This window comes from Hemitrygon akajei, chromosome 19 (assembly GCF_048418815.1).
Source record: "Hemitrygon akajei chromosome 19, sHemAka1.3, whole genome shotgun sequence".
Taxonomy (NCBI): Eukaryota; Metazoa; Chordata; class Chondrichthyes; order Myliobatiformes; family Dasyatidae; genus Hemitrygon; species Hemitrygon akajei.
Window position 1 is genome coordinate 74,623,637 of NC_133142.1, and position 15,472 is coordinate 74,639,108.

General features: G+C 41.1%; 1 protein-coding gene across 3 annotated transcripts in view; it reads left to right on the forward strand.

Annotated features, from left to right (window-relative positions):
* Positions 1-15,472, forward strand: part of slc26a6 (solute carrier family 26 member 6) — a 145,819-nt gene that overhangs the window by 96,753 nt on the left and 33,594 nt on the right. For all 3 annotated transcript variants that reach the window (XM_073072884.1, XM_073072885.1, XM_073072883.1), the window contains 2 exons: positions 5,269-5,416; positions 13,447-13,560. In XM_073072884.1, the coding sequence (XP_072928985.1) occupies positions 5,269-5,416; positions 13,447-13,560 (262 nt within the window). The remainder of the gene's footprint in view (positions 1-5,268; positions 5,417-13,446; positions 13,561-15,472) is intronic.

The following is a 15,472-nucleotide window of genomic DNA, read 5'->3' on the forward strand; positions in this document are numbered from 1 at the left end:
ATGCTAGGGCACTGAGGAGTGTGGTTGAACAAAGGAATCTGAGAATACAAGTATGTAATTCATTGAAAGTGATGTGACAAGTGGATAGGGTCGTAAATATGGTTTTCAAAGCATTGGCCTTCATTAATCAATGTACTGAGTACAGGAGAAGGGATGTTATGTCGAAGTTGAACAAGATGTTCGTGAGGCCCAATTTGGAGTATTGTGTACAGTTTTGTTCACCTACCAACAGGAAGGATATAAATAAGGTTGAAAGGGTGTAGAGAAAATTTACAGGACGTTGCTGGGTCTGGAGGACCTGAGTTATAAGGAAAGATTGAAAAGGTTAGAAATGTATTCTTTAGAACATAGACTATTGAGAGGAGATACAATAGAGGTATAGATAGGGTATATCAGGCTTTTTTTCACTCAGATTGGGTGAGTCTACAACCAGAGGTCATTGATTAAAGGCGAAAGATGAGAAGTTTAAGGGGAACATGAGGGGAAACTTCACTCAGAGGATCATGAGAGTGTGGACTGAGCTGCCAGCACAATTAGTGCATGCAAGTTCAATTTCAGTGTTTAATGTAAGTTTGGATAGGTGCATGGATAGTAGGAATATGGAGGGCTATGTTCTCAGTGTAGCTTAATGGGAAGAAGCAGTTTAAATGGTTTTGACATGGTTTAGTTGAACCAAAGGGCCTGTTTCTGTTCTATACTACTCTGTGACTCTATAACGAGCAGATTGATTGTTCAACACTTTCAGTCCTGCTGTGACTAGGAACTGACAAGCCAGATACCAAGCCAAATCCAATGCACCTTCAGCTTCTGAATGAAAGCATTGTGGAAACCACTGTCAAAGACTGCAACAGCTTCATACAGCCGTTCTCCCTTGAGCATACTTGCTGTAGCCTCTAACACATGCTCTCTCCATGTAGATGTGTGCTTTTTAAATGTGCATCTCAACATTGTACTTGGTGAATATATTTAGCATCTCTGTATTCAAAGCACCATTGCCACTCGTGGTTACCTTGAATGATATAAACTTCAAATGTTCGAAGGGCATTTACAAAGGTTTTAGCCACTTGATTTTTATCTGCTTACTTTTCTTTAAATTTCAAAATCACATTTATTCATTATAAAAATTAAACAGTGCAAAACATTTACATTCACGGTCAGTACATTCAGCAATATTCAGTATCCTCTCCTGATAGAGGGATTTTTAAATTTTTGAAATATATAAAATTATATTCACAATAAAATATATACAAAAGAATAAACAATGTAAAATCTTTCACATTCATGGTCAATACATTTAGCAGTGTTAACTCATATTTTTAAAAACCTTAGCACCATTACCACCATCACATGGGGTGATGCACCATCACAATATTTGCAGGGCTTTCACACACAACTCAGTTTTCTACTATAAAGATATGGAACCAACCTGTACCATGGTCCTTCCCCACAAAGCCTTTGTACTTCAGTGCATCCCTCAGCATGTACTCCTGCAACCTGGAACAGAGTTTCTCAAACAGGGTTCCACAGGACCCTAGGGTTCTGTGAGGGGCTCCCGACGAGATCATGACTTAAAACAAAATAACTATTATATTTTGAACTGCACATGATGCTAGCGCTCGCAGTGGTGGGCAGTGATCGAACAGTCCCGTTGGCAATCTCAGCCCACTATGACAGTACCCGGTAAGGACGTGTTTATTTTGTTGAGTCCACTCTTGAGTTTTGACGTGAGATAGGGAAGGCTGTTGATGATTGGTGAGCGCCATATTGCAGAGGGGAGGATGGTAGGCTGATGAACATGAGCATTTTCCGAGCATTGAATGGATACGCCCAATGGGCTGTGACATCAGTGTCTCCCTCACGAATTACCTCCCCCAACTTCCCCTTACACACCACCAACAGACTTATGGGAGTGGACAAGCTACCAGTGTAATAGAAAATTGGCGGGAAATTTTCATTCTAAAAACAGTCCAGTGTGGCAATTTTTGAAGAGGAGGCATGAGATGGAAGAGGAGGATTCTAGGCCTAGGCCTGTAGATAAGCCTGATGAGGTTAACGGTGAAGAATTACAATCTACTGAGTCATTTCACTGCATTAGTGCAACAACAGACACAGAAAAGTCCATATTTACAATGAAAGCTACTTATCAATGGGTTTTACAGGGACTGGTGATCCAAGATGTCCTATTCCGTTGTGCTGAGTCTGTGGCAAACAACTTACGAATATAGCGATGGCTCCAGCAAAATGGAAGACATTTAACTACAAGTCACAGCCATACGACACGGAGAAGTGCTGATTATTTCAAATGACTATTGGAATCTCTTATCAAACAGATTAAAACTTTTGAAAATAAAGCAACAGTTAGTAAAAAATATTCAGGAAGCAAGTTATTTAGTAGCTTTAAGACCAGTTCATGAAAGAAAGTTTAAAAATAAACTGAAGACATTGACAAAGAGCACATCAATCTGCTACGTGCAGAAATCTGGTCGCTTAGCAGAGGAAGAGTTCCCAACAGGGTGTTTGAGCTGAAAGCTGAATTGCAGGAGTACTTTCAAGAAAAGAGTAGGCCAGATTTTGCTGAGTGCTTTGAATATGAAGCATGGCTGCATAAACTAGCCTATTCAGCAGACATTTTTCACCATATGAACCAGTTAAACAAGTCTCTGCAAGGCCCTGAAAAAATATTTTGACTTCAAGTGACAAGATTTTTGGATGCAAAAGGAAACTGAATATTTGGAAATATCATATTGCAAAAGGAAATCTTGAAATGTTTCCACTGCTGCTTGGGCTTGAGAGTGAGGAAGGATCAGAAAGTCTCCAGTCTTACTGAAAACTACCTGGAAGAGCTTCAGAACAAAATTGAACAGCATTTTTCCTCCCTTTCAACAAAAGTGTATAACCAAGTGAGGGACCCTTCCTCTGAACCTTTTGCTCAGCCTGAGAACTTGACTTTGAGAGAAGTGGAAGAACTTAGTGAACTGCATTCTGATCGTGCACTCAAGATGAGATTTAATGGCCGGACAAGTTCTAGATTTCTATGAAAGAAAGGTATCCTGCCATTCGTATGAAAGCAATGAACATGTTGCTGCAGTTTTCAACTTCTTACATATGTGAGCAAACTTTCCTGCTTAACAAGCATCAAGAGCAAGGATAGAAATCGTCTCATTTCAGTTAAAGGTGAAATCTGAGTGTGCTTATCTCAAGTTCAACCCAGAATTAAGCAATGTATTATGTTTTCCTTATGAATTTTTAAAATTTATGAAAGGGAAAGAAAAATTAATTTTAAGAAAGGCAAGCTAAAAATACATTCTCTACTCAAAAGAGCATTAACATTTGTATTTGGATTATTGTACCTATAACTTGCTGTTCATGCTAATGTACATGAGCTATAGATATAATAACTTTTATGCAGGGATTCCCTGAGACCCAAAAATTAATGTTCCTCTAGGACAAAAAGGTTGAGAAAGGTTGGCCTAGAATGTGCCAGTCTGAAGCATTCCCTACAGACTTTTCACTGTGCTGGAAGACTAACAAGTTCAGGCAGGTCAAAGGGCAACTTTCACTGAGTTGCTGATCTGCCAGCAGCACCTAACGTTTACCTGCTGAAATGAACAGGAACCTGAGACAGTCAAACACATGCTGAAGTGGGGCTTTTCACTAATGTTGGGTATGGTTGTCAAGAAGCCTGCACAGTAGTGGTGGACTCCTCATGGAGCTCAACAGCACTGTGTGCAGACTTCCTCAAGAATTGGGAACTCTACCTGACGATCCAGCAAAGTCCATTGAAATCATTGGAAAGAAATGACTGAGAGGAGAATTGTAGGTATGTTAATTCCTTGCTGAATCAACTGAATTAAGGTAAGAATATATATTTGATCATTCTTAACTCTATATGAATATATAATTAATGCTTAGGTTTTAATATGTGTTAATTATTTTCATTTTACAAGTATTCTTTTTATATCATCCTTGTGTCCTTTATGAAAACTTTAAAACTTTCACAAATATTTAAATTAAATTTGAACTTTGACAGACAGTTAGCCTGGGGATGTGAGCCCTTCTGGCCGTCATATAACCCAGAAGACATAGCCTGTTTGTTCAGTTAACCACGTGACTATGCAGGCACCTCCAAAAACCTCAAGCTGGCTTCCCAGAGGGTGAATGCATCCAAGGACCAATCTAAGAAAATCAGACTCAGATTTATTATTGCTGACATGGCATGAAATGTGTTGTTTTGCAGCAGCAGTACAGTGCAATGCATAAAAATTGCTATAATTTACAATAATAAATAGATAAATATACTGTATAATTCAACAGTGAGAAAAGGACTAAATAGTGAGGTAGTGAGGATGTTAAGAAATCTGATGGTGGAGGGAGCAAGCTGTTTCTAAAATGTGTGTGCCTTCGGACTCCTGTACTATCCCCTGACAATGGTAATAAAAGGAGGGTATGTGCTGGATTGTGAGGGTTCTAACAACAGATGCTGCCTTCTTGAGACACTGCCGCTTGAAGATTTCCCTGGTGGGGAGGCTAGTGCCCATGATGGAGCTTGCTGAGTCTGAAACTCTCTGTGCATTGGAGCCTTCACACCTGGGGGTAAAGCAACCAGTCTCCATGGTACATGCGGAGAAATTTGGTAAGAGTCTTTGGTTAGTCCTAATGAAGTATTGCTGTTAGCGTGCATTCTTCTTGGTGTTGAGCCCAGGACAGATGCTCTGAGATGTTGATAGCCAGGAGGCTGCTCATCCTTTTCACTGCTCACCCCTTGATGAGGATCAGTGTGTTTGTTTTCACCCAGCTCGCTGAGCCTTAAAAGCACAGCATGTCAAATGTGAATATGTTGCTTGTACTTGCAAGTGGAAGACAGAAAATTCTTGGTTCAATCCCACAGCAGAGCCTTGAAAATAAAAACATGGCCTTGAACTTAGGGTCAATACTGAAGGTGGGGTGTCTTGTTGAGGCATTTGTTTGATGAGATATTGAAATGAAACCCAATTTAGTATATTTAAAAGATTCTCTACCACTGTTTTGAAGAAAATTGTATTTTCTCCTGCAGCTTGGTCAGCATATTTCTGTTAAGGTAAAACTGATTATATCTTCATGAATATTTTGTTTTTGTGTGATCTTATTATGTGGAAACTGGAATTCAAAATTACAAAAGTGATTATATTTCAAAAACACTGCAGTGGATATTCTGAGGTAATGAAAGACACTGAACAAAGAAAAATAGTAAGTTCAAGTTCAATCTCTCTTGTCTTCTGTGCTCTGCAGTTTGAAAACTCCAATGGCACCTGACTTCAGCTTTGCCTCCAGCCTCGTGGGAGACGCATTTGCCTTGGCCATTGTAGGGTATGGCATCACAATATCTTTGGGCAAGATCTTTGCCCTCAAGCATGGGTACGAAGTTGACAGCAACCAGGTAACTCAGGGTTGTAAGGTTAGAACAAATGTTACAATAAGATGGTTTTCTGACCTCACAATCTACCACATTGTACTCTTGCATCTTAATGTCTATTTACCCTGCACTCCTCTAACTGCAACACTTTATTCTGCACTCTTATTGCTTCTCCTTGAGCTACCTCAGTGCACCATTGTAATGAATTGATCTGCATGGATGATACGAGGTTGCTTTGGCAAGTAAGGTCAAAATAAATCCAAAGGGTTTCTACATTTATATTAATAGCAAAAGGATAGTGAGGGATAAAATTGGTCCCTTAGAGAATCAGAGTGGACAGCTATGTGTGGAGCCAAAAGAGATGGGGGAGATTTTGAAGAATTTCTTTTCATCGGTATTCACTAAGAAGAAGGATATTGAATTGTATAAAGTAGGGAAACAAGTAGGGAAGTTATCGAAACTATGATGATTAAAGAAGAGGAAGTCCTGGCGCTTTTAAGGAATATAAAAGTGGATAAATCTCTGGGTCCTGATAGGATATAACCTAGGACCTTAAGGGAAGTTAGTGCAGAGATAGCTGGGGCCCTGACAGAAATATTTCAAATGTCATTAGAAACTGGGATGGTGCCGGAGGATTGGCATATTGCTCATGTTGTTCCATTGTTTAAAAAGGGTTCTAAGAGTAAACCTAACAATTAAAGACCTGTAAGTTTGATGTCAGTGGTGGGTAAATTAATGGAAAGTATTCTTAGAGATGGTATATATAATTATCAGGATAGACAGGGTCTGATTAGGAACAGTCAACATGGATTTGTGCATGGAAGGTCATGTTTGACAAATCGTATTGAATTTTTTGAAGAGGTTACTAGGAAAGTTGATGAGGGTAAAGCAGTGGATGTTGTCTATATGGACTTCAGTAAGGCCTCTGACAAGGTTCCGCACGGAAGGTTAGTTAGGAAGGTTCAATCGTTAGGTATTAATATTGAAGTAGTAAAATGGATTCAACAGTGGCTGGATGGGAGATACCAGAGAGTAGTGGTGGATAACTGTTTGTCAGGTTGGCGGCCAGTGACTAGCGGTGTGCCTCAGGATCTGTACTGGGTCCAATATTGTTTGTCATATACATTAATGATCTGGATGATAGGGTGGTAAATTGGATTAGTAAGTATGCAGATGATACTAAGATAGATGGTGTTGTGAATAATGAGCAACACACACAAAATGGACGGGTCCTGACGAAGAGTCTCGGCCCGAAACATCGCCAGCGCTTCTCCCTATAGATGCTGCCTGGCCTGCTGCATTCCACCAGCATTTTGTGTGTGTTGCTTGAATTTCCTGCATCTGTAGATCTCCTCATGTTTGCCTTGTGAATAATGAAGTAGGTTTTCAAAGCTTGCAGAGAGATTTAGGCCAGTTAGAAGAGTGGGCTGAGAGATGGCAGATGGAGTTTAATGCTGATAAGTGTGAGGTGCTACATTTTGGTAGGACTAATCAAAATAGGAGATAGATGGTAAATGGCAGGACATTGAGGAATGCAGTAGAACAGAGTGATCTAGGAATAATGGTGCATAGTTCCCTGAAGATTGAATCTCATGTGGATAGGGTGGTGAAGAAAGCTTTTGGTATGCTGGCCTTTATAAATCAGAGCATTGAGTATAGGAGTTGGGATGTAATGTTAAAATTGTACAAGGCATTGGTAAGGCCAAATTTGGAGTATTGTGTACAGTTCTGGTCACCGGATTATAGGAAAGATGTCAACAAAATAGAGAGAGTACAGAGAAGATTTACTAGAATGTAACCTGGGTTTCAGCACCTAAGTTACAGAGAAAGGTTGAACAAGTTAGGTCTTTATTCTTTGGAGCGCAGAATGTTGAGGTATTGACTTGATAGAGGTATTTAAAATTATGAGGGGGATAGATAGAGTTGATGTGGATAGGCTTTTTCCATTGAAAGTAGGGGAGATTCAAACAAGAGAACATGAGTTGAGAGTTGGGGTAACACGAGAGGGAACTTCTTTACTCAGAGAGTGGTAGCTGTGTGGAACAAGCTTCCAGTAGAAGTGGTAGAGGCAGGTTCGGTATTGTCATTTAAAGTAAAATTGGATAGGTCTATGGACAGGAAAGGAATGGAGGGTTATGGGCTGAATGCAGGTCAGTGGGACTAGATGAGAGTAAGCATTCGGGATGGGCTAGAAGGGCTGAGATGGCCTGTTTCCATGCTGTAATTGTTATATGGATAGTATGAAAGACCAGTTTTTCACTGTGCCTCAGTAGATGTGTCAATAATACATTCAAATTCAAGGTTATTGTCATTCAACCGTACACATGTATATGGTCAAATGAAACAAAGTTCCTCCAGACCAAAGTGTACAACACAGTACAAATAACTCACACACAACATATAAAGTGATATTGCCACAAATTAATTAATAATAAAATGTATTCCAGACAATTGACATTTAGCATAAATAAAACAATAATATTAATAGTATTAATAACAATAATAGTAATATGAAATTGTTTAATGACAGGAGCACTGAAGAGGCATATCGACAGGTACATGAAAAGAAGGGAATGGGCAGGAAGATGGGATTAGTTTTGTCTGGTTCAGGGTCAGCACTCCTGTTCCGTGTTCTGACTCATCAGCTTGCATTGCCACTGACATGTTGATGTACGTACCAGCTTGTCTGTACCACTCCCCAAGGTCAAGAGCATTATCAACAGAGCAGTGCAGGCTTGGTCTCCCTAAAGTCCATCGCTGTCTCCTTTGTCTTACTGATATTGAGCTGCAGATGATTCAGCTTGCACCATTCGACAAAATCCCCCACCAGGGCCCTGTACTCATCCTCCCATCCTCCCTTTAGGCACCAACTATTGCTGAGTCATCAGAAAATTTTTGCAGATGATATGACTCAGTGTTATATCTAAAGTCCAAGGAATACAGGGTAAACAGGAAAGGAGTCAATACAGAGGGGCCCCAGTGCTGCTTATAGCCATGTCTGACACACAGCTCTGAAGCTGCACAAACTGTGTAGTCCACTCTCCAAAGTATAACAGAAGTGCCAACCTAATCTGAACAGAGCTTTTCCCTTAGCAATGAGGGCTGTATGGAATTGAAGGCACTTGAGAAATCTAAATACGTGATCTTCACAGTGCCTCCCTGCACACCAAAGGGGAGAAGGCTCTGTTCAGCAGGGGTTGAAAGTGAGCCAGAACCAGCCTCTCTCAGGTCTTCATGATATCTGAAGTCAAAGCCATCGAATGGCGGTCATTCAAGACTTTAGGTCGACCTTTTTTAGATACCAGGACCACACATGATGTTTTCATGTGTCGAGACCCTTTCCAGGCTGAGATTCAGACTGAAACCGTTCTGGAGACTCCCCACCGCTGCTCAGCACACTCCCTCAGGACCCTGGGGTTCTCACTATCCGGTCCCAATGCTTTCTGTGTCTGAGTTTCCCCAGAGTCCTTCCCACCTGCTGAACAGCGAAGGTGAGTCCGTGGTGACTGAGAGCTGGTGGAAGGTGGGTGCTGGGGGAGGTGAAGATCGGGACAATAGCAGTTGGTATACAGAGATGTGGACGGTAGGTGCAGGGGAAGGAGGGGTGTAGACAGTTGTTGCCTGTGTTGTTCATCCATGTGTTGAACTGAGGGTGGAGGAGGGAGTAGAAGAGGTGTTGGTGCTGAAGGAGCAGAGGGTATCTTGGCACCTGGACTGGTGTGCTGAGGAGGGTGTGAATGGGGGGCATTTGTCAGCCCTATTGAAAAATTGGTTTAACTGATTAGCCCATTCATGGCTGCATTCCAAAGCTTTTCAGCTAGGCTGATTGAAGCCTGTGATGTTTTTCATGCCTCTCCATGCCTCCTGTGTACTACTCTGCCCAAGCTTGTTCTCCAGCTCTCCTGCATTCCTCTTTAGCCACCTTAAACTCTCCTTTTACTCTGTCTGCACAAGTTTCATTGCCTCCCTGTCTCCTGATCTAAAGACTCTCTTCTTGTGGTTGAGAGGAGCTTTCAGATCACTGGTGACCCATGGCTTGTTAGGGAAGCAGCGAACAGTCCTTGATGGTATTACAGTGACCACACAGAAGCTGATGTAGCCAGTGATGTAGTCAGTAAGTCTGTTATTGTCCTCCCCACAAAGCACATTCCAGGGTCCAGGGGAGGTTTATAAGAATGAACCAAGGAATGCCGAGCATTTGATTGTACGACTGAGCTGGGAGAACCACTACAGCGCATCTTCAACATGAGCCTGGAGCAGAGAAGAGTACCCAGACAGTGGAAAACATCCTGTATTGTCCCGGTACCGAAGAAACCACAACCAAAGGAGTTGAATGACTTCAGACCTGTTGCCTTGACGTCGCACGTGATGAAGACCATGGAGCGGCTGATAATACAGAATCTGAGGCCACAAACCAGGCACGCCCAGGATCCTCTTCAGTTTGCATATAAGGAGAAGGTGGGAGTGGAGGATGCTATCACGTATTTGCTGCACAAATCACTCTCTCACCTAGATGGGGCCAGTTGTGCTGTGAGGATTACATTCCTTGACTTCTCTAGTGCCTTTAACACCATCCAGCCCAAGATCTTAAGGCACAAACTAACGGAGATGGGAGTAGACTCTCACATGGTGGATTGGATAGTGGACTACTTGACAGATAGACCTCAGTATGTGCGGTTGGGAGACTGTAGGTCTGACACGGTGGTCAGCAGCACAGGAGCGCCGCAGGGAACCGTACTCTCTCCGGTCCTGTTCACCCTGTACACATCAGACTTCCAATATAACTCGGAGTCCTGCCATGTGCAGAAGTTCGCTGATGACACGGCCATAGTGGGGTGTGTCAGGAATGGACAGGAGGAGGAGTATAGGAAACTGATACAGGACTTTGTGATATGGTGCAACTCAAACTACCTGCGTCTCAATATCACCAAGACCAAGGAGATGGTGGTGGACTTTAGGAGATCTAGGCCTCATATGGAGCCAGTGATCATTAATGGAGAATGTGTGGAGCAGGTTAAGACCTACAAGTATCTGGGAGTACAGTTAGATGAGAAGCTAGACTGGACTGCCAACACAGATGTCTTGTGCAGGAAGGCACAGAGTCGACTGTACTTCCTTAGAAGATTGGCGTCATTCAATGTCTGTAGTGAGATGCTGAAGATGTTCTATAGGTCAGTTGTGGAGAGCGCCCTCTTCTTTGTGGTGGCGTGTTGGGGAGGAAGCATTAAGAAGAGGGACGCCTCACATCTTAATAAGCTGGTAAGGAAGGCGGGCTCTGTCGTGGGCAAAGTACTGGAGAGTTTAACATCGGTAGCTGAGAGAAGGGCACTGAGTAGGCTATAGTCAATTATGGAAAACTCTGAACATCCTCTACATAGCACCATCCAGAGACAGAGAAGCAGTTTCAGCGACAGGTTACTATCGATGCAATGCTCCTCAGACAGGATGAAGAGGTCAATACTCCCCAATGCCATTAGGCTTTACAGTTCAACCACCAGGACTTAAGAACTTTTTAAAAGCTATTAGTAATGCTGTTTGAGATAGTGATTTAGATGCATATCATATTTTTTTTACTGAGTTAAGTATTGTATGTTATTAGTTTTGCTACAACAAGTGTATGGGACATTGGAAAAAAAGTTGAATTTCCCCATGGGGATGAATAAAGTATCTATCTATCTATCTATCTATCTATCTATCTATCTATCTATCTATCTATCTATCTATCTATCTATCTATCTATCTGATGGCACTGCAATCTGATCCATTCTATCTATGGCTTTAAGATCTAAACCCATGTTGCATTCTCAGGGAGTTATTTCTAGCATCCATTGTAAGTTGGTTTGTACTTTCTACTATACTCCAATACACTTTCCTTTAAAACTTCAGTGGAAGATTTAAATAATGTCTGGGAAAACACAATTTCAACCTCCTGAGATATTATTTAGCAAGCTGTTTCTTTGAATAGGGTGATCGGTAGGTTTAGAGAAATTAATATCTGTTAGACTCTCAATTTTGGAGGTCTGAATATGAAAATTTTAGAGTGAGCAAGGACAGCAAAAAGCAGGCCAAATTACTTTTGCTGGTTCCAAGTTTCTAATGGAGACACATGAGACTGCAGAAAGTAGTTTTTGCTCCAAATTTCTTATGTTCTTAATTGGTCTATTCAGCATAATTGTCCGAAAGTAATTTAGTGAAGGGTACTTACTGCATTTGGAAGGGACAAGTTTGTCTCCATCACCATTCTATTGCATACATAATATCATGTTCTCTTACAGCACATCTAACAACCTATGATAACAAAATGATTCTTCTGTATTCCTTCCTGAACAGCAATGAAGGAAAATACAATGTTAGCATTCATTTCAAGGGGACAAGAATATCAAAGCAAGGATGTAGTGCTAAGACTTTGAGACCTTGGTCAGATCACATCGGGATGATTCTGAGCAGTTTTGAGCATCATATCTGAGAAAGGATGTGCTGGCTTTGGAGGATCCAGAGGATTATAAAAATGATCTCAAGAATGAAAGGGTTATCATATGAGGAGGATTTGTTGACTCTGGGCCTGTACTCACAGGAATTTAGAAGATGAGAAGGGATATCATTGTAAACTACTGAATGCTGAAAGGCCTGAATAGATTGGATGTGCTGAGGATGTTTCAAAACGTGGGGGTGTCTAAGACCAGAGGGCACTACCTCAGACAAGAAGAACACCCCTTTAGAACAGATGAGGCGGAATTTCTTTAGCCAGAGAATGGTGAATCTGAGGAATACCTTGCCACTGACGATGGAATTTGATAGGTTCTTAATTAGTAAGGGTGTCAAAAGTTACGGGAGAAGGCAGGAGAATGAGGTTGAGAGGAAAAATAAATCAGCCATGATTGAATGTCAGAGCAGACTTGATGGGCTGAATGGCCTAATTCTGCTCTGATGTCTTACGGTCTTGTGTGGTATTACTTCAGGTTTACAGCTGAGAATATCAGTTTCTGTATTGCTAAACTACTCCCTGTTCTACAATGTTTTCTTTTTACTATTTCAATTTACCAACAAATGGTATGATCTGCCTAGAATTCACGCAAGCAGGGCTTTTTCACTGCGTCTCAGGACATGTGACAATAATAAACCAATACCCAGTAGACATTGCCATTAGGTTTGTATATCACGGGTGTTTTGAGAAATGGTCTGATGAATTCGTAATATTTGCAGTGAGCGTAAATGAGGGAGCATAGTGAATTCCAGTTAAATGGGACACATCCGGACATTTTGGCCCAATTTAGTGGCTGCCCCAATTAGCCATGGGAAGAGTTAAAAAAGTATTAAAAAGACAAAGTTCCACTTAACTGAGTAACAAATTATGTAGTTAAATTAAATGCAGAATAAATAAGAACACTACCAATATTACTACAACATTATAAAGCAGACACATCATTTTGAATGACTGTAATTGAGCAAAATCAGTGCAGACACCTAACGTAGATAACGGATTTTCTTTATACAATGCTATCAATGATTGCATCTTCCAAATATTCATTTCAAGATGATTGTCAATACCTTCAAATACTTTGTAATTCCTAACTTGTTGAAGTAGTGAAATTGTTTCATTTTCCTTCCTGGCCATTTTGGGCATCTCCAAGCCTGAATGCCTGAAACCGTGGTGAGCAAAACAGTTCTGAACTGTCTTACTGCTTAGTTCTCACCAACTATCAGTGACAAAAATCACTGCTTTTTGAACACAAACTCATCCAACTGACACTATTTAAAAACTGTTTGCTCTAAGCACAGTGTTAGAAACTGTTTAGCAAGTCTTCTGTCCGAATTAAACAGCATAGTGACCCAAATAAATGACGAAAATCCAAACTATTTCTCAATTGGCTTTTGTTCTTCCAGAGTTGTCCCAAATAACCAGCTGTTCTGATTAACCAATAGCCCAATTAACTGTAATCCACTATTTGCCTGGAATTGCCAGTAATAAATCATTTTGATAATGGCCGTTATTGTAGAAACTATGGTTTATAACAAAGGCAAAGAAATCTATACTATTTTCTGTTGTATTTTAGGAGCTGATAGCACTGGGCCTCAGTAACTTTGTGGGAGGGTTTTTCCAATGCTTTGCTGTGAGCTGTTCCATGTCCAGGAGCCTCGTCCAAGAAACCACAGGAGGAAACACTCAGGTAAGAGGGTTAATGTACATTGGAGGTTTCCCTAAGTATCACGAGGATAAGAAGTTATTGCATCACCTTCTTAAGTGTAGGTGCGGGATCTTAATGTGAGACGAGAGTAAAATAAGTCTGGTAATTTATTATAGGTAGAGTTGAGACTGGAATGCTCTGCCATTGAGCAGATGCATTAGTGCATTGACACTCTTATGTACAAATTGGGAATATCAGGAGCAACAGTAACATGCACTTCCCCTAAAAGTAAAAGAAAAGATTACTTTGCATAGCCTCTGTTTCTCAACTTTTATTCGACATTCTCACAGAGTACGATGAACAGGTTGTTTTTTAATGGAAGAAGGCCAGCAATAATACCCAACCTGCCTTTGGGCTGTTTGTCCCACTCCCATCAGTGAAGACGATACGCAATCCACATCAGGGCTACTGGACTAAAATTGCTATTCGTCAGACTGATCAATACCACAAACTATTAACCCACCCCACCACCACTACATACACATCACCTAGCGTCACTTTATGTACATCAATCCAAGGATATAACAGGTACTTGTACTGTACATTGTACACATACTTGTTACCGATGGCCCAACATTTTAATTCCGATTCCCTTTCCTATTCCAACATGTCGGTCTATAACCTCCTCTTGTGCCATGATGAGGCTACTCTCAGGGTGGAGGAGCAACGCCTTATATTCCTTTTGGGTAGCCCCCAACCTGATGGCATGAATATCGATTTCTTCTTCCAGTAGAAGAGCTGTTACCCTCGCTCCCCCTCTTCTATTCCCCACTCTGGCCTCTTAGCTCTTCTCACCTCCCCTGTACCCCTCCTCCTTCCCTTTCTCCTGTGGTCCACTCTCCTCTCCTATCAGATTCCTTCTCCTCCAGCCTCTTACCTTTCCTACCCGCCTGGCTTCACCTTTCACCTTCTAGTTTGTTCTCCTTCCCCTCTCCATCTTTTTATTCCGGCATTTTCTTTCTTCCTTTCCTGTCCTGAAGAAGGGTTTTGGCCTGAATCGTTGACTGTTTGCTCAGTCCATAGATGCTGCCTGACCTCAGTTCCTTCAGCATTGTGCTTTCTAGGATTGCTTATGTATCTATATTTATTGTGTTCTTTATGCTTACTGTGGATTATTAAGCTGCATCAGATCTGGAATAACAATCATTCTGTTCTTCTTTACTGAAGAATGACAATAAACAATCTTGAATCTTGAAGTTTTTAAAAAAACTTGGATATTGATCTGGGAATGTTGGTTCAAATCCTAATGGAATTTAAAAACATTTAGGTAACTAAATAAAATTTGGACTGAAAAGTTGTTATCAATAATAATGTCCATGTAAACCACCAGCTCACTGCATGCTGACACCATTATATGTAAAACCATTTTGAAGGGCCATGCAGTTTGCAGGCCGTGTAAGAACTTCCTGCTCACAACTACACAGCTGTAAATAAAAATTAGAGGGAATGTTACGATGTCTATTAAGGAAGGAAATCTGCTATCTTCACCCACTTGGGACTATATGTTTAATCTAGACCCACTGCAGTTTGATTCATTCATTCATTCATTTAGAGATACAGCACAGAATAGGCCCTTCCAGCTCTTTCAGCTGTACTGCCCAACAGCCCTCGCTTTAACCCACACCTAATCACAGGGCAATTTACAATGACCAATTGATCTACATTACAGAATATCTTTCCTACCAAAGTAACAAGCATATACAACATAGGCTGTAATGAAAGAATTTCCCACTCAGGATCAATAAAGTATTTATTATTTTTATTATTATTACTAACCTTTGCACGGTGGGAGGAAACTGGAGCACCCAAAGGATAGCCATACAATCTACAGGGAGAAGGTACAGAGACTCCTTGTAGAGGACTCTGAGATTCAACTCTGAACGTTAGCATCCCA